The sequence below is a fragment of the Lithobates pipiens genome, unplaced genomic scaffold (assembly GCF_037356315.1).
Source record: "Lithobates pipiens isolate NorthernLeopardFrog02 unplaced genomic scaffold, aLitPip1_a1.2 Scaffold_25, whole genome shotgun sequence".
Taxonomy (NCBI): Eukaryota; Metazoa; Chordata; class Amphibia; order Anura; family Ranidae; genus Lithobates; species Lithobates pipiens.
In genome coordinates, this window is record NW_027507787.1 from 169,288,379 (window position 1) to 169,309,481 (window position 21,103).

At 46.8% G+C, this 21,103-nt stretch overlaps 1 protein-coding gene across 1 annotated transcript in view; it reads right to left on the reverse strand.

Annotated features, from left to right (window-relative positions):
• LOC143929793 (alpha-2-macroglobulin-like protein 1) overlaps positions 1-21,103 on the reverse strand; it is a 198,952-nt gene that overhangs the window by 32,603 nt on the left and 145,246 nt on the right. The window contains exons 19-20 of the mRNA XM_077453770.1: positions 12,258-12,339; positions 3,613-3,769 (exon numbers count right to left, since the gene is read on the reverse strand). Of these exons, the coding sequence (XP_077309896.1) occupies positions 3,613-3,769; positions 12,258-12,339 (239 nt within the window). The remainder of the gene's footprint in view (positions 1-3,612; positions 3,770-12,257; positions 12,340-21,103) is intronic.

A 21,103-nucleotide genomic window follows, 5' to 3' on the forward strand; every position in this document is an offset into this window, starting at 1 on the left:
AGGGGCAAATGATGTAAGACATAACTCTAAGGGGCACAAGTGATGTAAGAGGCACTCCGATTTAGACAGTTAATGTAAGGGATCACTCTGACGGGGGCACTCAGATGGGGACAGTTGATGTAAGGGGACATTTTGATGGGGACGCCTGGGGTAAACGGGGACCCAGATTTTTATTTTTATTTTTTTATAATGAAGTTTTTATTTTGAATATAAAAGGCATAACATCCAAAAGCATAATTGAGGTCGCAGCCACTGCAATAAACATAAGTACAAAGAAATGTGTCCGGTTGAAATAAAGCATATACGACATAATGTAAATAGCATGACAACGAACATATGGTCGCTATTGTTGTTGGTCTTGTGTTCCTAGTATCGGTGGTTCTGATAGAAAAAACTGATCTAAGGGAGCACAGGTTCTATTTAATCATCCCAACCTAATGACAGCCAATACATACTGGTGTAGCGCTGACACATTTTCGACTATTAATGTGATGTAAATGTTCTACAATGTAAGCCTATGGACAATTCTATGGCTTAGTATTTGGCACCATCTAGCGGTCAAATGCAGGAAGTGGACTGTGATAACTTTGTTTTTTCTTATGTGTTGAACACAATACAGGAAGTGACTGTTGTTTTGTTTAGAAGGTTGTACCTTTTTACCCAGGAGGCTTGATGACCTACCCATGAACACTTTCTCTAGCAGTGCATGCTGGGTAGGACATAAAAGGAACCCGAGTGGCCATTTTAGGTCTCTTGGGATCGCCTGGCCAGCCTATGAGGATCTGTGCAGAAGCCTCCCGTTAAAAGGGGCCTACAGCCATCACAGATCGCAACCTCAACAGCTTATGTGAGTGAACTGACGGTGCAGGAAACACAGTGACCAGATTGGGGAAATCCAGAGACACTCGTTTGAGCATCGGAGGATCGGGTTCACCCAGCATAGCGGAAAGGAGTGACAGAGCCAGTTGACAGAAGAGCAAGCTACAGTCACTGGACCGAAGCTACTACATGGAGTTCCCATCCAGTTGGTGAACGGGTCACAACCCACAGTTTGTTAACTTTTGCATGCAGATAGACGCATATACAGGCCTCACCTGGGATTTATAGTTCCACAAAGGAGGAGCCGAGTAACTGACACTGAGCAGGTTGAAGCCTATCTACTCTGACATTTATAAGTGTTGTAACATAGCTGCTGAAGCACACCAGGAGCACCTTTACCTCAACTTAACTTACTTTAATCTGTGGATTACAAAGAGTTACTTTAGCTAGCGAAGACAAGAAGATCAAAGACTAAGCACTTCAAGTGAGATCTCACGCATAGCTTTAAAAGTAGGGGGAGCTCCCAGGTATATATATATATATATATATATATATATATATATATATATATATATATACCTATTGTTTGTAATTGTTTATGTTGAAATTCATTGTACTGTCGTCCTATGTTGAGGTGACAGCACAATTACTGTAATCACCTTTGAAATATATTTACGGTAAAATATATCTGGTTAAGTATCCAGATGTGTGGAGTGTTGTTTTCTCCCAGCAGGTGGAGCCAGTGAATCCTGAGGTTACAATACAGGTATACTGCATTACATTATATTGTACTGTATTGTGTTGCACCACAGCTGTGTCAAGTGGACTGAGTCAATTCAGAGGGGAGGTTCATTAGCAGAGTGCAGGCCCGAATGAAATTCAGCCACTCCTTCGGGGGTAAGTGCTACACTGGTATTCCCTGTTCACTGCTGTATCACCTACACGCCACCTGTCAGACATTACTTCTGGGTCATGACATGTGGTAAAGAAGCTTGTCAAGTATACAAGGGATACCGGTACCCTGCATCTCTGTCACACAAGTTACACTGTCATGTGATGTATGCCCCCTGCTTTTTTTTAATGCACCACCAGAACAGGTAGGGTAGATCTGGCCCTGATTCAGAGCTTTATCTGGTGCCACCAATAGAGCAGAGCAGAATCTGGTGCTACACTGAATGCATAAGACAAAGGGGTTGTAAAGATTCAGTTGTTTTTTTTTTTTTAACAGACATGTCATACTTGCCTCCGCTGTGCAGTTGCTTATACACAGAGTGACCCCTCTTCTAGGGTCCCTCCTCTTCTCGAGTGTCCTGTCAGAGAAGCGCTCTCCTATGGGACACCCGTTTGGGCGCGCTCCCGTGTCCCGCTGCTGCATCTGTTGACACAGACAGCAGGACTCGGCTCCGACCCCCCCAGCACCCACATCATTGGATTTGATTGACAGCAGCAGGAGCCAATGGCTGTGTTGCTATCAATCTATCCAATCAGGACACGAGACACCGGCCGGAGCTGGTTTGCTCATTCCCGTAGCGGGGATTACGGGGCTCAGGTAAGTATAAGGGGGGCTCGGGGGGCTGCTGCAGTAAAGAAGGGTTTTCACCTTAATGCACAGAATGCATTAAAGCGGATCTACACACACAATTTTTTTTTGAACAGTTTAAAATTACTATCTTTCTAAAGTGAGACTCAATTTTAGTGTTCCTTTCCGGTATCCAGGTCCGTTTTTCTGTCAAATCGTCATTCATAAAAATAATGCACTGCAGTTTTCATCTTGCTTGTGGGCATTTGAAGCCCACAAGCAATCACTTCCTTGTTCCCTTACAGTGGATGTACCAGCATTCCTTGCTGGTTCCCGCGCATGCTCAGTGGTAACTGCGCCGAGCGACGTAAACGTCTTTGTTGCCATCACAACGGGTGGCGTCTTAGGAAGTTCCCGCCCCCGTTGTGATGTAAAGCGTCACGTCAGTTGAAATCCCGCGAGATTTCGCGGCAGCTCTCCGCACTGACTCCTGGGATGAATGACACGAGATCCCAGGAGACAGTGCAGCGGGGATAGGAAATGACGCGGATATCCGCAAAATCCCTGCCCACAGCCGCAGCCAGATAACAAAGGGAATATACACAAGGCCACCGATCTAATGGTACGCTCAAAAAAAAAATGTCCATTGAGCACGCTGGGCTAGATTCGGAAACAAGTGAGCTTAACTAGGAAAATTGTGTGCAGGTGAAAAACGCTGAGGGTTTACAACCCCTTTAATCTAGAGGCATTTGCAGATGTATATGATTCCAAGTCTGCCAAGGGAAGTGATGAAGAAGCTGGGATGGATCAGATCAGTTCACGTGCTGCTGTTGACCAATCTAAACCACTTTGGTCCATCTCTGTGTCCCTATGTCCCTAGGTGAGGATGAAGGGTGTTATTTCACTTTTTCATTTTTTTCTGAAACAGTGGACTAACAATTTCAAGGCACATTACAAGTGAATGAAAAATCATTTATGGAAAGTAAAAATGCTGCAAGTAAGCATTCAAAATACTCAATACTTTTAAGCATTTTTTAAGTTGGAATAGGGACACTACAGAAGCCAGCATTGCACGGAGGCAGTTGAAATAGTCCAGTATAACTATATCAAATCCAACATGCACATAAAAATGGTACTCGTTCAAATCAATGTTACTATATAGCATGGCACACATGGGCAGGGCAATTCACAGAATTCAATACAAAAACAAAAAACTCCAATTTGCTTACTAGTTAAACTCCGTCAACCAGAGTCAAGGAGTTTTCCTACCTTACCTTCATGAGAGTGTGAATCAGTCTACCTCTGTTGTTAAAACATCCATCTGGCCTCTGGTCATTAATCAGCCATGACACGGCCTGACTGAGAATCTGGTCATCGATGAATACGTAATTTTTAGCCTGATAGAAGCACTTCATCACGAATGCTGTAAGCCTGAAGAAACACAACTTCCAGCGGTCATATGGGGAGCTTATTACACAGTATGTACAGTACAAGCTGAATACAGGTCAATGCATTCCAAACCACTGGGCTGAATCATCTCTGGTGTGTTCCTCGGGGACTCCAATAGTCTCTTTGGTTTCTCAGGGACTTCAATGATGTCTTATGTTCTTCATGGACTGAAAAGCCTGGCACACACTATTTGTTTTTGTTTTTTGTTCAACCTAGCAGGCTAACTAATTTTGGAGGGATGTCCAGTTCTTGGTAAGGTCACTGTTGTGCCATATTTTCTCCACTTGATGATCACTGTCTTCACTGTGTTCCATGATATATATCTAATGCCTTTGAATTTTTTTGTACCCTTCTACTGACTAATACCATTTATCTTCTGATGCTTTAGAAGCTCTCTGCAGACCATGGCTTTTGCTGTAGGATGGGACTAAGAAAATGTCAGGAAAGACCTACTAGAACAGCTGAACTTTATTTGGGGTCAATCGGAGGCACTTTAAATGATGGCAGGTGTGTACTTACTACTATTTAACATGAGTTTAAATGTGATTGCTTAATTCTGAACACAGCTACAGCCCCAGATATAAGAGGGTGTGCACACTTATGCAACCACATTATTTTATTTCCCCTCCCAAAAGATTTCAGTTTATTTTTCAATTGAATTGTACAGTTTGTGGGTCACATTAAGGTGGGAAAAGGCACTATTCAGACATAGAACAGTCCATAAGCTTTTTTTTTTTTTTTTTTTTTTTCTATTGAGGGGATTTAACTTGGATGGGAATAGGAAATTATGGGATGCCCTGAAAGATTCAGTGTAACTTGCTTGGGACTTCTATTTACATTCCTGTATGTACACTCCAGTCTTTTCTCCAGCACAACTCTTGCTTAAGACCTCTTTACCATACTCCTCCAGCACTTCCCTTGCTGGAGACCGTTACTCCTGCAGATTTCCAGACCAGCTAGCACCACATGGTTGGGCCTGACACTAACTCAGCCAGGCCTCAGTGAATTGCCTTTTGCGGGCAGGAACCCCAGGCCCATATAATGTAGAAATAGTTCCGGTGCTAAATGTCCTCAACTCGGTTACTGAACCTAGTAAACCCTCTTTAGGTCTTGGCAGCCTTCCTTACTACAGTTGCCTCTTTCCACTGATGTTCCCACTGTCCACTTTTCTGGTTCTGCGCCCATCTCAAACTGCAACTCCCAGTTCTCTCGGACATGCCTCCCTAGATCTCCGACAGTGATTCGCTCACCAGCCCTCCTGGCTATGACCAGTTGTCCTCTCTGGAGTCTCTTAGCGGTATTCTCTCCCTCTGTCTCTTTGCTCTCTCATGTGCCTCTCCTCCAGTATCTCTTCTCCTCCTAGCTGCATCCGAGCCCAGGCCCAAGGTCACCCCCCCCCCCAGACTGGCACGCTCCCCGTGGGCCTTGACAGCCTCCATACTCTCTCACTCCAGATCTTCCACCCAACAACTCCCCCCAGGTGGGCTGACCCTGGGTATTTATGGAGGTCTGCCCCCTGCTAATCAAAGTTGGGGATTGGTCAAGGCTCCTTAGAATACCCCAGGCTGGTCTCATTGATGCTACCTGTGAGTCACCCAGCCCTGTCCTGAGCCAATCCCCAGCCCAGAATACAAACATGCCTAGCCACCAGCTAGGCCTGCCTACATCTCCTTGCTATATTATATAGATATTATATATATATATATACTGTATTTATCGGTGTATAACACGCGCCGGAGTATAACACGCACCCCAAGTTTAGGAGGGAATTTTAAGGAAAAAAACTTCTCGGCAGCTTTCGGCCGTTCTCGGTGGCTTTCGGCCGCCTTTGCCTCTACTCGGCAGCTTTCGGCCGTTCTCGGCAGCTTTCGGCCGCCTTCGTCTCTTCTCGGCCGCGGCTTCCGGCCACCTTTGGCCACTCTCGGAAAGCCACCCGAGGCTCAGAACTGCGGGGGATCGGCTTATAACACGCACCCACGATTTTCCCCTGCTTTTAAGGGGAAAAAAAGTGCGTGTTATACGCTGATAAATACGGTATATTTATATATATATATATATATATATATATATATATATATATATATGCATATATACACACACCCCTCACATTTTTGTAAATATTTTATTATCTTTTCATGTGACAACACTGAAGAAACTACATTTTGCTACAATGTAAAGTAGTGAGTGTACAGCTTGCATAACAGTGTAAATTTGCTGTCCCCTCAAAATAACTTAACACACAGCCACTAATGTTTAAACCACTGGCAGCAAAAGTGAGTACACCCCTAAGCGAAAATGTCCAAAGTGGGCCCAATTAGCCATTTTCCCTCCCAGTGTCATGTGATTTGTTAGTGTTAGTTACAAGGTCTCAAGTGTGAACGGGGAGCAGGTGTGTTAAATTTTTGCAATCAATCACTCTCTCATACTGGTCACTTGAAGTTCAGCATGGAACCTCATGGCAATAAATTCTCTGAGGATCTGAAAAAAAAGAATTGTTGCTCTACATAAAGATGGCCTAGGCTATGAGAAGATTGCCAAGACCCTGAAACTGAGCTGCAGCACGGTGGCCAAGACCATATAGCAGTTTAACAGGACAGGTTCCAATCGGAACAGGCCTTGCCGTGGTCGACCAAAAAAATTGAGTGCTCAGCATCATATCCAGAGGTTGTCTTTGGGAAATAGATGTATGAATGCTGCCAGCATTGCTGCAGAGGTTGAAGGGGTGGAGGGTAAGCCTGTCAGTGCTCAGACCATATGCCGCACGCTGCATCAAATTGGTCTGCATAGCTGTAGTCCCAGAAGGAAGCCTCTTCTAAAGATGATGCACAAGAAAGCCCACAAACAGTTTGCTAAAGACACGCAGACTAAGGACATGGATGACTGGAACCATGTCCTGTGATCTGATGAGACCAAGACAAATGTATTTGGTTCAGATGGTGTCAAGCATGTGTGGCGGCAACCAGGTAGGGAGGACAAAGACAAGTGTGTCTTGCCTACAGTCAAGCATGGTGGTGGGAGGTCATGGTCTGGGGCTGCATGAGTGCTGCCAGCACTGGGGAGCTACAATGCCTTGAGAGAACCATGATTGCCAACATGTACTGTGACATACTGAAGCAGAGCATGATCCCCTCCTTTTGAAGACTGGGCCGCAGGGCAGTATTCCAACATGATAACGACCCACTGCCTTGAAAAAGAAGCTGAGGGTAAAGGTGATGGACTGGCCAAGCAACCCTGTTGAGCATCTGTGAGGTCTCCTCAAATGGAAAGTGGAGGAGCGTAAGCTCTCTAACATCCACCAGTTCCTTGATGTTATCATGGAGGAGTGGAAGAGAACTCCAGTGGCAATCTGAAGCTCTGTTGAACTCCATGTCCAAGAGGGTTAAGGCAGTGCTTGAAAATAATGGTGGCAACATAAAATATTGACACTTGGACATTTTCACTTAGGGGTGTACTCACTTTTGTTGCCAGCGGTTTAAACATTTATGGCTGTGTGTTGAGTTATTTTGAGGGGACAGAAAATTTACATTGTTATACAAGCTGTACACTCACTACTTTACATTGTAGCAAAGTATAATTTTAGTGTTGTCACATGAAAAGAGATAATAAAATATTTACAAAATGTGAGAGGTGTACTCACTTTTGTGAGATACTGTGTGTGTGTATATTATATATATATACACATACACGCGCGCGCATATATAAATACATATATATATATATATATATATATATATATATATATATATATATATATATATATATATATATATTTACCGTATTTATCGGCATACAACACGCACTTTTTTCCCCTTAAAATCAGGGGAAAAATGCGGGTGCGTGTTATACGCCGATCCCCCGCGATTTCCGCGCAATTTTTGGGCTCTGGGCGGCTTTTAGCCGGCCTTGGCCCTCTCGCCCCTTTCGGCCGTACTCAGCGGCTTTCGGCCTCCTCTGCCGTACTCGGCAACCTACGGCCCTTCTCGCGGCTTTCGGACGCCTTTGCCCCTTCTCGGCGGCCGAAAACCGCCGAGAAAGGCCGAGAGCGGCCGAAAGCCGCCGAGTACCACCGAGGCGGGCGAAAGGCGCCGAGTACCGCCGAGGCGGGCGAAAGCCGCCGAATACGGCTAAAGCTGAGGTGGCCAAAAGCCTCCGAGTGCGGCCGAAAGCCGCCGAGAACTTCCGGGCGCCATTTTTCGTTGAGGGAACAACGATGCACAAGGCTGCAATGACGGACAAACTGCATGACGGACAAGCTGCATGACAAGGCTGCATGACGGACAGGCTGTAATGACAAGGCTGCAATGACAAGGCTGCAATGATGGACAGGCTGCATGACAAGGCTGCAATGATGGACAGGCTGCATGACAAGGCTGCAATGATGGACAGGCTGCATGACAAGGCTGCAATGATGGACAGGCTGCATGACAAGGCTGCAATGATGGACAGGCTGCATGACAAGGCTGCAATGATGGACAGGCTGTATGACAAACCTGCAAATGACACTGACGAGGCTTCAGATGGACACTGATAAGGCTGCATTGATGGGCATTTAAATGTTTTTTTCCTTAAATTTCCCTCCTAAAAGGTTTTTTCCTTAAAATTCCCTCCTAAACTTGGGGTGCATGTTATACTCCAATAAATACGGCATATATATATATATATATATATATATATATATATATATATATATATATATATATATATATATATATATATATATATAAAAAACGCAACACTTTTGTATGTTGCCCCTATTTTCATGAGCAGAATTATTTTACAGCTGTGCCTTAGGCCGCGTACACACGGGCGGACTGTCTGGCCAACTAAGTCCGTCAGACAATCCGACAGACAGTCCGTCCTACTTTTGAATGAACGGACTTGACCACACACGATGAACAGACAGTCCGCTGAAAGCTTGCGCGATGACGTGTACAGCACGTACGACGGGACTAGAAATATGACGTCCAATACACTGCAATGCAACCTTCGGCCGTGTAAATCCTTTCTGAGCATGCGCCATACTTAGTCCGTCCAACTTGCCTACTCACGAGCGGACTCTCCGCTGAAACCAAGTTTGGACGGACAATATTACGGAAATTCCGAAAGACTTAGTCCGCCAGACTGTCCGCTGAAAAAGTCCGCTGAAGCCCACACACGAGCGGACTGTCCGCTGAAACACGTTTCAGCGGACCAAGTCCGTCAGTCAGTCCGCCCGTGTGTACGCGGCCTTAGGCTGGCCACAATAAAAGGCCACTCCATGCAGTTTTACCGTATTGCCTCATGCAATGCAGCACATCTCCTAAGCATAGAGTTGATCAAGTTGTTGATCGTGGCCTGTGGAATTTTGGTCCATTCCTCTTCAATGGCTGTACGAAGTTGCTGGATATTGGAAGGAACTGGAACACGCTGTCATATACGCCGATCCAAAGCATCCCAAACATGCTCAATGGGAGACATGTCCGAACTGGGATGTTTCAGCTTCCAGGAATTGTGTACAGATCCTTGCACCATGGGGCCGTGCATTATCATTCTGCAACATGAGGTGTTGGTCGTGGATGAATGGTACAACAATGGGCTTTAGGATCTCATCACAGTATCTCTGTGCATTGAAAATGCCATCAATAAAATGCACCTGTGTTCGTTATCCATAGCATACGCCTGCCCATACCATAACCCCACCGCCACCATGGGCCACTCGGTCCACAACGTTGACATCAGAAAACCATTCACCCACACAATGCCATACACACTGTCTGCTATCTGCCCTGTACAGTGAAAAATGGGATTTATTCGTGAAGAGAACACCCCTCCAAAGTGCCAGACGCCATCAAATCTGAGCATTTTTCCACTCCAGACAGTTATGACGACGAACTGCAATAAGGTTGAGACCCATTGAGGATGACAAGCATGCAGATGAGCTTTCTGACAGTGTGTACAGAAATTCTTTGGTTATGCAAACTGATTGTTGCAGCAGCTGTCCAGGTGGCTGGTCTCAGACGATCTTGGAGGTGAAGATGCTGAATGTGGCGGTCCTGGGCTGGTGTGGTTACATGTGGGCTGCGGTTGTGAGGCCAGTTTGATGTACTGCCAAATTCTCTGAAACGCCTTTGGAGACAGCTTATGGTAGAGAAATGAACATTTAATTCAAGGGAAACAGCTCTGGTGGACATTCCTGCAGTCAGCATGCCAATTACAAAATCCTTCAAAACTTGCAACATCTGTGGCATTGTGCTGTGTGATAAAACTGCACATTTTAGAGTGGCCTTTTATTGTGGCCAGCCTAAGGCACACCTGTGCAATAATCATTCTGTCTAATCGGCATCTTGATATACCACACCTGTGAGGTGGATGGATTATCTCGGCAAAGGAGAAGTGCTCACTAACACAGATTTAGACAGATTTGTGAACAATATTTGAGAGAAATAGACCTTTTGTGTACATAGAAAAAGTCGTAGACCTTTAAGTTCAACTCATGATAAATAGGAGGCAAACACAAAAGTATACATTCACATCAACCCTGCTCTCAAGGCTTACAATCTAGGGTCCCTACCTCACATTTATATATACTTTACACATAGTAGGATCAAGTTAGACCAAAACCAATTAACCTACCTGCATGTCTTTGGAGTGTGGTAGGAAACCGGAGCACCCGGAGGAAACCCACGCAGGCACCGAAAGAAAATGTGCAGGTAGTGCCATGGTTGAATCAATTTTAACATTAAAAACCATGGATTTTTGGTCATTTGTTTGGTGCGCTCATTGGACTGTATGTACCTGCTTGCTTTATATCAGTTTACAGCTACTCTAGACATGCAATGAATATTCTTCATCCAATTGCTGTCCAAATCTTGCCAGCTTACCCTTCGTAACATTTCCAAAATCTGCCACTTCTTAAATCAGAGTTCCACCCACACAACAACCTAACACAAAGTGTAGCTGCTGACTTTTAATAATCGGACACTCACCTGTCCCACGGTCCAGTGATGCGGGCAAACAAAGCCCTGCTCCTCTCCGCCGACATTCTGACTGTGGGCGCCCGGCTGTGGCTTCACAGCCAGCGTGAACTGCACATGCGCAAGCCGAGCTGCGTGCTGTTATTGGCCAGGCAATCTTCTGAGACCTGTGACATGTCCCAGAAGATTGCACTGAGGGAGGGGGGGGAGAGGGTGGAGCTCCGCTTTAACCAATTAAACCACCCAGCTGCTCATTCACTCCCTTGTTATTGCTCGCCTTGACTTTTGCAATCCCATTCTCATAGGTCTACCTCCCTATAGGCTAACCCCTCTTCAGTCCACTAGGAATGCTGGTGCCAGGCTTATTAACCTTACCAACTGTTCAGTGTTCACTTCTCTTCTCTGCCAATTCCTCCACGTCTTCTGAAAGAATTCCGCATAGAATTCAAAATACTAACAACAGCATACAAAGCCATCCATAACTCTGCACCAAGCTACATCACTAACCTAGTCTCAAAATATTACACAAACCATCCTTTACACTCCTCCCAAAACCTTCTCTTTATCCTTCTCTCTAACTCCCTTGTTGCTGCCTCCCATGCTCACCTCCAGGACATCCCCAGAGCATCTCCCATCCTCTGAAACTCCCTACCCCAATCTGTCCGACTATCTTCTACTCTGTTCACCTTTAGGAGATCCCTAAATACCCATCTCTTCAGAGAGATGCCTATTCTGTCTCTAACTAATAAATTGTACTTTTACCTTGTCCATCACCTAATCTATTACCTTTTGTATCAATTGACCCTTTGTTTTAGATTGTAACAGTAGGAGCCCATCCATTATGGCCGATTCCCCCCCATCAATGCGTCCGTCCCACTAATCTACATGCAGGATGCCGGATGCATAGATTCCAATGGGGTTTTTTTTTTTTGAAGCACGTGATTAGAGCCAGAGGCTCCAATAGGCTTCAAAAGGGTGGGCTCGGGGGGCGCCCAAAGCATACCCACTTGTGTGACAATAGCAAATGAATATCCTCATTCTCCTCCCGGCCAATCAGGAAGCCCCTATTGCCCATATGCCTAGACAATCGTGTCTCAGGACATACTTCCTGTTCCTGTGCGGCCGGGAGGAGAATGTCTCTGTGTGCTCCCTGGCAGAATTGGTCTGAGTGGACTCGGCTCTTCCTTCCCCTGCCTCTATAAGATAAGGCATCCACTGTCTGTCTCCTCCAGGGAGGGATGCCAAGTGATCGCTGCCGTCCATGTCTTCTGCCAGCACAGGAGGGGTTGGTGATGTTAGTTTGTGCCGCACCCCAAAATTTTGAGCACCAGCCACTATTGCATTGAAAGCTCTAACAAGTAGGACCAACTGATCCCTCTTGCGTTGATTATTATTATTCGTGTACGTTCTCTCTTCATTTTGTGAAGCACTGTGCAAATTGTTGCTATATAAATCCTGTATTAAAATAATGATAATATTGACATGGAGAGTGACTCTAGAATTAGTATTAACCTCACCATGTGCTGCCTTCACCATCTTGTTCTCCAAAGGCGCTGTATGATCCGTCTGAGTGTTTATAGTTGAGCTCTTTTTGATATCCTGGTGATAAAGAAGACATGTCAGGTTAAATTTTTAAAAACACTGTAATGTAGAACTTTTAGAACCTTTGAAGTGGCTGGTGCTCTGTCCTATCATTAGCCACCTAAGAACCAGAGCACTATAATACTTACCTACCATTTGACCTGACTACCTTCTCGTCTGCCTGGGACCCGACTACTCTCTCCTCTGCCTGGAACCTGACTACTATCTCACCTGCCAGGGACATGACTACTTGCCAAGCACTCTGCCTGGCCACTCTCTTGTCTGAAGCCCTGTGAACAATATCCGCACCATAGCTTTTCAATTCCAACCCCCCCCCAGTGGGGTGATCCTGAGGGCTATGACTTGGTGCCAGTTTGCAGCAAAAGAAACCAGGACCACTAGGGTTCTCGGCCCATCTCCACCATCAGGAGCTCTGGTGAAGACCAACTACCCCTTAGACTCTGCACCTTGGGGGATCCCCGCATCACCTCTCAGGGGACACCATAATGGATTGGGATCCCTGATACTTTACCATGTCCTCCTCTGATCATTCCTTTCATCCCTTTCTTTTTTTTTTTTTTTTTTAAACATATTTTATTTTGAAAAAAGTTCAAAAATACAGACGAACAAGTATTTCCAACAACAGGTAGAATACAAAATCGGCATAGTTACAGAGTGATAGAATATTCATAACACGGGAACATCACGAAATGTACAGGACCAGATCTGCGTGTAAAAAGAAGCCAGTTAGGTGCATGTCCGGTGTACAGGCGGATTGCAAACCATCAGGCGTGGCCCAAATCTTATTACTCTATGATGAATTGCCCCAATGTTTACAGGAGGGCCAATGAGAGGGAGGGTCAAGGGGCCAATAGTAATGTGTGTGGTGGGTCAATCTTCGCGGGGACAAGGGGCCAGTGCGTGTTATGGGACATCGCTAGGGAGACCCCTAGAGGGGTCTACCTAGAATGGGGAAGGTTACATGTAGTTGGAGGCGTGTGGTATTCACGAGAGATCGCATGTGTGAACGTCTGCTTTGGGGTGGTCTGGTAGCGGACTGGGATGGGGGGATGGAGCAGGGGGGAAGGAGAGAGGAGGGTGGGGGAAAGTGAGATATAGAGACAGAGAGAGAGAGAGACAAAAAAAAAAAAAAAAAAAAAAAAGGGGGGGGGTGGGAGGAGGAAGGCAAAAAGGGAATCAAGTGAAGGGGGGGGGATCCCCCTTCCCTATGACCCCCTCCCGAAGTAGAGTAATGGATATGTAGCTTAGATTTTTATCCTTCTCTCAGAGTCTGTACCAAAAAGATCAATGATAGAAAGGTAGATTAGGCCCTGTAAGGTCAAGGTCGTAAAACTATGGACCTGATGTCTTTATTTGTATACTTCTGCGTAGGTTGTGGTGGTCTGAAAGTGTTTCCAACAGGCCCATTTCGTGCTAAATTTCGAGGGGGTGTCCTTGGAAATATGGATCAACTCTTCCATTTCGGCTGTTTTGTTGATTCTGGTAAACCATTCTTTAATGGAGGGGACTCTGGGCGACCCCCAGTGGATCGGGATACACTGTTTGGCCGCATTGAGCATATGCATCGCCAGGGAGCCATGGTAGGCTCGTTTAGATAAAGGTGAAAGGTGGAGAAGGCATTGGGACGGGGAGGGTTCAATGTTGTAGGTGGTAATTTGGGAAGTGATTCTACATACTTCTCTCCAGTAGTCCTGAAGGAGAATACAGGACCACCAAATATGCAGTGGTGTACCCTTTTCCAGGAGGCATCTCCAGCAGATGTCGGTGGTGTTAGGGGTGAATTTATGTAAAAGAGAGGGGGTGCGGTACCACCTCGATTGGATCTTGTAATTATTTTCTTGAGTGCTAACATTGGAGGAGCCTCTGTGGATAGTCTGGAAGATGGTGCTCCATTGTTCGTCAGTTATGGACAGGGAAAGATCTTCCTCCCAGCGTTTGCAAGCCAAGGTGGATCCGGGTTGTTCCCCATCCCATAGCATGTTGTGGGTGAGGGCTATGACATGTCTTTGGGGGGTTGTTTGGATACAAAGCTTTTCAAAAGGAGATAGAGGTCTGGAGCACTGGGAGTCCCTGTTTAAGGATTGCAGAAAAAATGCAATTAAAAGGTAAGTCCAAGGTGGAATGGGTGGTCTATCTACGGTGCTGGCAAGGATAGGGGTGGAGATGAGTTTACCTCTGTTGTACAGATGGTAGGCGCGTAAACTGTCTTGTGGCCAGTGTTCCGACAGATAGTCGGGAGACAGACCGGGAGGGAAGTCTGGATTACACTTGATCGGAGATAGGGGCCCGGGGATCGAGGAGATTTTCGTACGAGAGCAAATTTGCTGAAAGCATTTCAGAGTGGGGTGTAACAGGGGGTGGAGGGTGACAGAGGCAGGGATGTGGGCAGGTCGTATCCAGGGTAAAGAGGCGAGTGGTATAGATGAAAAAGATGCTTCCAACGGAACCCATTCTTTATAGGGGTCCTGGACATTCCAGTCTACAATCCTGGTCAGGTGGACCGCTCTGTAGTAGTTAAGTATATCTGGGAAGCCCAAGCCTCCCAGATGTTTCGGGCGAGAAAGAGTCTTAATTGAGATTCTGGGTTTCCGGTGTCCCCATACAAATCTAGAGCAAATGTTATTATAGGATGTGAAGAAAGATTGGGGGACCTGTATGGGTAAGGTTTGGAGGATATATAATAAGCGGGGTAAAACGTTCATCTTGAGAACTGCGATCCTGCCAAACCAAGATAGAATCTGTTTGTTCCATCTCTCGAGATCCGTCGTCAATTTATGTAGGATGGGGAGGTGATTTGTCACATATAGGTCTGATAACTTCCGTGGGATTTGGGTGCCTAAGTAAGTGATAGAATCGGGTTTCCAGCGTATCTGGAAATTCGATTCGCATTGTGTCTGGAGTGTTTCTGGAAGGGAAATATTAAGAGCATACGACTTAGAGAAGTTTATCTTAAGATTAGATACCGCCTTAAACTTACTAAACTCTGAGAGGACGATTGGAATGGTGGTGATGGGTTTCGTGAGATACATTAAAATGTCATCGGCGAAGGCCGCGTATTTAAACTCTTTCAGTGGAGTGTGGACGCCTTTGATGTCACTATTCAAGTTGAGGGTCTGGAGGAGAGGTTCTAGCGTAAGGATAAATAGGATCGGGGAAAGGGGGCATCCCTGCCTCGTTCCATTTCGGATGGAGAAGGCGTTTGACAGAGTGCCGTTGACCCTGACCCGTGCTGTCGGTGTGGAGTAGAGGGACATAATCATATTGGTTATGTGAGGGCCGAGTCCCAGGGAGGTGAGAACTGCTTCCATATAGTCCCAGGCCACTCTGTCAAACGCCTTCTCCGCGTCCAGGGATAGGAAGAAAGCTGTTTAGTTTGCGTGATCAAATGGTGGATATTGATGGATTTTAGGGTGTTATCCCTTGCCTCTCGTCCGGGGACGAAACCTACCTGATCGGGGGATATAAGGGCCGGGAGAAGAGGGAGAAATCTATTGGCGAGGATTTTTGCAAATATTTTCACGTCTACATTGAGAAGGGAGATCGGCCTATAGCTACTAGTGAGTGTGAGGTCCTTATCTGGTTTGGGTATAACTGTAATGTGGGCTTCTAGAATGCCGCCGGGGAGAGATTTCGAGGTGTGAGTGGAATTGAAGGCCTTCAGGAAGGGCGTTTGAAGTGTCTCTACAAATAATTTATAATATGCTGAGGTCAGCCCATCAGGGCCAGGGCTCTTACCAGGTTTCAGTTGCTTTACGGCTTGTGACCATTCTGCCGAAGAGATAGGGGCTTCCAGAGCTTGGAGGGTGTCCAGGGGGATAGTCTTAAGAGGGAGCTTAGAGAGATACGTCTGGATATCGCCAAGTCGTTTGTGAGGGTCTGGAGTTTGTGGGTTGGAGAGGTTGAGGTTGTAGAGGGAGGTATAATACCGTTCGAATTCCAAAGCTATATCTGTGTTGGTTTCAAGGATCGAACCCGTGGGGGAGTGTATACGATGGATCGTTCGCTTAGCTGTTTTAGTTTTCAGGGCTTGGGCCAGAAGATGGCCTGACTTGTTCCCATGCTCGTAGAAGAGCTTCTGGGATAGGGCGAATTTCTTTTTTGTCTGGTATCCCAAGATATCTTGGATCTGGGTGCGGACGTTCGTTAATTCAGTATGCGTGTCCAACGCAAGAGTTCTCTTGTGCTGGGTTTCAAGGGACCTAAGCTTCGAAAACAGTCCCGTTAGGGTGGCAGCTCTTTCTTTCTTGAGGGCAGCAGCTAGGGAGATAAATTTCCCTCTTATGACACATTTATGTGCCTCCCATTGGGTAAGGGGGGAGATCCCAGGTGTATCATTTTCTATGAAATAATTGGTTAAACAGTCACGAATTTCGTTTGCTCTGAGTTCGTCTGTGAGAATGCTAGCATCTAACCTCCAGATGCTGGACCGGTCAAGCTTTTCAGGGAAAGTGAAAAGGGCTGTGATGGGGTGATGATCCGAGATCGTCATAGGTTCAATTGAGGCTTTGGTCAAATGGTGTAAGTTCTGTTGGGAAGCCATGAGGTAGTCAATGCGGGAATACCTATTATGCGGGATAGAGAAAAAGGTGAAATCCTTGTCTTTGGGATACAGTGATCGCCACGTGTCGTGGAGTAATAGTTCCTGGAGACTTTTCTTGATTTGCTTGAGGGCACGGAATGTCAGGCTGGAGGACCCCGAGGAGGTGTCCATTAAAGGATCCAAGGGGGCGTTAAAATCGCCACCGAGGATCAGCATTCCTTCCGTGAAAGATTGTAGTTTGTGCACTACTTTCCGAAAGAAAGGTACTTGAGAGGAGTTGGGGCTATATATATTAGCGAAGGTGAACATCCTATTTTTAAAAGTGCCTTTGATGAAAAGGAACCTCCCATCGTCATCTGCTAGGGTACCCGAAAGTTGAAGGTCAAAGTTCTTGGAGAGAAGTATGGAAACACCTTTACACTTCGCAGAGGGGCATGTCGCGTGAAATTCTACAGGGAAGGCACGGTTGGATAGTCTGGGGGTAGATTTAGCACTGAAATGGGTCTCTTGAAGGAGGACCACATCTGCCTTTAGTTTTTGCATTAACGATAGCGTCTGGTGGCGCTTCTCTGGAATGTTTAGGCCTTTGGCATTAAAGGAGACAGGCTTCAGAGACATATTTTTAGTCTTGTTCTGTAGTGGTGGTACCATTTTGAGCGAGGTAAGTTTAGCTAGAGAGCTTCCGGGAGGGGAGTCCTAGGGGAGGGGGAGAGAGAGAGAGAAAGAAGAGAGAAAGATAGAGAAAAAAAAAAAAGGGGGGGGGGGGAAAGGAAGGAGGAGGGGAGGGGAGAGAGGGGGGATCAGAAGAAGGAAGGGGGGTGGCAGGGAGAGAGTGAACTTGGGTGGGGTACGGGGGGTGTGGGGCCGGTGGAAGGGTTGAACCTGTCAACCCCTCGGAACTCCGAGAGCAGCACCGGCTGGGTCAACTCTGACTACCAGCGTCCGTTGCTTGGGGGTGGCGGACGAGGTCACACGAGAGGTGGGAGATCTCCGTCACGGAGAGACCTAGGGGAGCAGAAGGTCGGCAATTGGTTAAGGTGAAGATGAGTTGGGGACTAGAGATCAACAATAGAGTGACCCCACAGGGGGATCTTATGAGGAAGAGATAGGACTATTGAGTGTGAATATGCCATGTCTGGTCAGCGAAACCTGAGGGTCAGGGGCAAGTGATAAGGCCTGGGGTCAGTGAGAAGTTAGGAGGTGGTGGTAGATGGGAGCAATAGTTCAAGAAAATCCGATGAGGTAGGGTTAGGGGCTCTTGTGGGATGTGCTGGGGAATTGGCCATTAATTAACAGTTAAAAGGGAGAGATGGATTAGACTTGCTGAGTTGTGTTTCGGGGGGGAGAACTAGAGCGGGGAACAAAAAAGGTGCGCAGACCTAGCTTCTAGTAAATAATCGATAACATAACAACTATCATAAACAGAGGATCAGAACAACATAACATAACATAATGCATGGACAAGTAGGACAGACACCAGGCAAATATGGAGGGTCATGTAAAGACAACTGCTGTAACAACTACACCCGTGTCATGTGTAATAAACATCCGAGACCTTTAAGAGGGAAGGCTGAGTGTAAAGAGTCGGGAGTGAGGGCTTGGCTAAATCTTATGGATGGTGAACAACTCTTCGGGGGGTATATATCATATTAGGTAATGTCCAACAATTGCCGAAGGTCACTACCAGTTTTTGCACATGGACCCCATACTGGTGGACCTGGGCACTGCGTAAGATCCCCAGGCACAGAGGAGAAGCCTCATGAAGCCGGTCATATTGTTGGAAGGATAACGATCAGGAGACTGAGCGACAATGTAATAGTTACAGGACAATGGGGTTAAAGATCTAAATCTACACAGTACCTCACTCCCGACTCGGTGGGAGTTCCCACTTAGTACGATTCATATCATCATCATGCAGACAAATCCCAGTTTAGGGACTAATAAAGAAGAGAAGTATTGAAAGAGGGAAATAGGGAGAAGAAGAAAAGGAGAGGAAGAAGAAAGAAGTAAGAAAATGATTGTTAGCTATACCATAAAAGGAGAAGAGAGTTCCACGGCTACGACCGTCTGAGGTGAGCAGAGGTGGGCACAACATGGTGGTAAGCCAAAGCCTGATGAGGGAAAGGCTTACGATAGTCTCGTGAGGCACTTTGAGGCTGTTGTGAGCAGGAGGCATCGCAGTAGTATAGCGGAAGTCTTAACGGCCGCGAAGCAGAAACATCAGGGAGAAAAGACAGGGACAGTGCAAGGTATTCCAGGCAGCAACACATAAGCTGAAGAACAAATCGGGGGCATCCAGGCTCAAATCGGGGACTGCCCAATGAAGGGGACAAGTTTTGTCTCTGCATGGATGGGTGGAGTGGGTAGTTCTTGAGCTGGAAGTGGGGATCCGCGGACAGGTGGAAGCATCCAGAAAGTGGTCGCCAAGTGAAAGTTCTCGGTAGGGGGGCAAAGTGCTCCATGGGTGTAGAAGTCAAATGGGTTATGATTGCAGGCTTGAATGACGGCTGAGTCCAGCATTACGAACCGAAGGTATCGTTCAACAAACGGAGGAGGGTGTCAGAGCTCCCTCAACTGCGGCGGGGTCTGCGGTGGGCAGGTGAAGCCGTGGGGCTGCCGTTTCTTGGCGGTGAGGCATCCCTCTGGGGTGAGTGAGGGGGAGGAGGTCGGTGTTCAGGTCTGCGGCGTCTCCCTATGGCATAGTTGCCAGCTTCGTCCACCCCCTCCATAGAGGTCACCCTGCGGAGAGTAGGCAGTCTGAAGTCGCTGTACCAGTCGGGGAGGTCAACGGAGGGAAGGTCAAGTGCGGTACAGAAGTGGTCCAGATCCTCCGGGACTCTCAGATTTTCTACACGGCCCTGGTGAGAGACAGAGAGGCAAAACGGGTATTTCCAACGGTACGGAATGGCTCTGTTTCTCAGTACTTCCAGCAGTGGTCGGAGTTCCCGTCTGCGCTGCAGGGTTATGTTAGAGAGATCCTGGAAAATTTTGATGCTAACTCCTCTGTGGTTAATCTGGTTCCTTTCTCTTGCTTTACGTAAAATGTCCTCCTTTAAAGGAAAGTCAACCATGCAGCATACCACATCCCTCGGGGGATCGGTATCACGACCTCTGGGGCGCAGGGCTCTGTGAATACGCTCAAATGCCACTGGGGTATCTGGAGGCCTTTCCAAGAGGTCATTAAAAATATGGGTGACTCTTTGGGACAGCAGATTGGGGTCTAAGGACTCAGGTATGCCTCTCACCCTCAGGTTTCGGCGTCTCCCTCTGTTGTCGAGGTCTTCCAGGTGCCTATTGATGTCCCTCAAGTGTATAGCGTGGGATTCAGTAAGCCGTCGCACCTGGCAGAGGGAGGCATCATGGCGGGTCTGCACGGCTTCCATTTCGTCCACCCTTAGAGACATGGAGTGGATGTCAGCCCTCAAGTCAGATATCGCTGCGGATAGGGTATGTTTGATGTCGGCTGCTACACTGCGCAGGTCTTCTATGCTTATCGCAGGCTGATCTCGGGAGCTTGCATCGGGCCTGGTGCGCAGCGGGCTCCTGCTGTGCGAACGTGACTCACTCGAGGCCGCGGCTCGGGAGCTGCTCGTAGGCCGCGACCGGAAGATCTCCGGGATTTGTCTGTGCGAAGGAGCTTCATGCTCCGAAGGAGAGCGGGGTCTAGCCGCCGACATGCTGGGGTGACAGGAGGCTCAGTTTGGGGGTAAAGGGTCGATTGTCACTTGCCTTTGCTAACGTAGCAGGGTCTCGTGGACGGGAGCTCAGGGATCAAGCGGCCATCTCGGATCAGCGTCAAGCCACGCCCCCCCTTTCATCCCTTTCTATCCCTTACTAGAAAAACAATGGCTAATCTGAATTTGTAGACCCTTTTTCTTTCCAGTTTCCATACCTACTGTGTACATTTAGAGCCCACTGTTGCAAAGTGGGAATTAAAAAGCTCATAACATCCCATTTGAAGAAACTGTGCAGCTGCACTAGGACCCTCTATAATTTAGATGCTCATTTGCAAGAAATGTGATTGTTGCAAGAGCTACAACCTCTCCTGCTGTCATGGATTATTTCTAGGACAGATGAGTATTGGGGATATGCTTTATAATTCTCTAACTCTTGAACATGTCTGTGATAGCCAAGTGGTGTCAAGCACAGAGAACTTCCTTTGTCTTTGGGGCAGGAAAAAAAAGTAAGACATTCTCTGTCTGATCCCAGTTTCATTATATG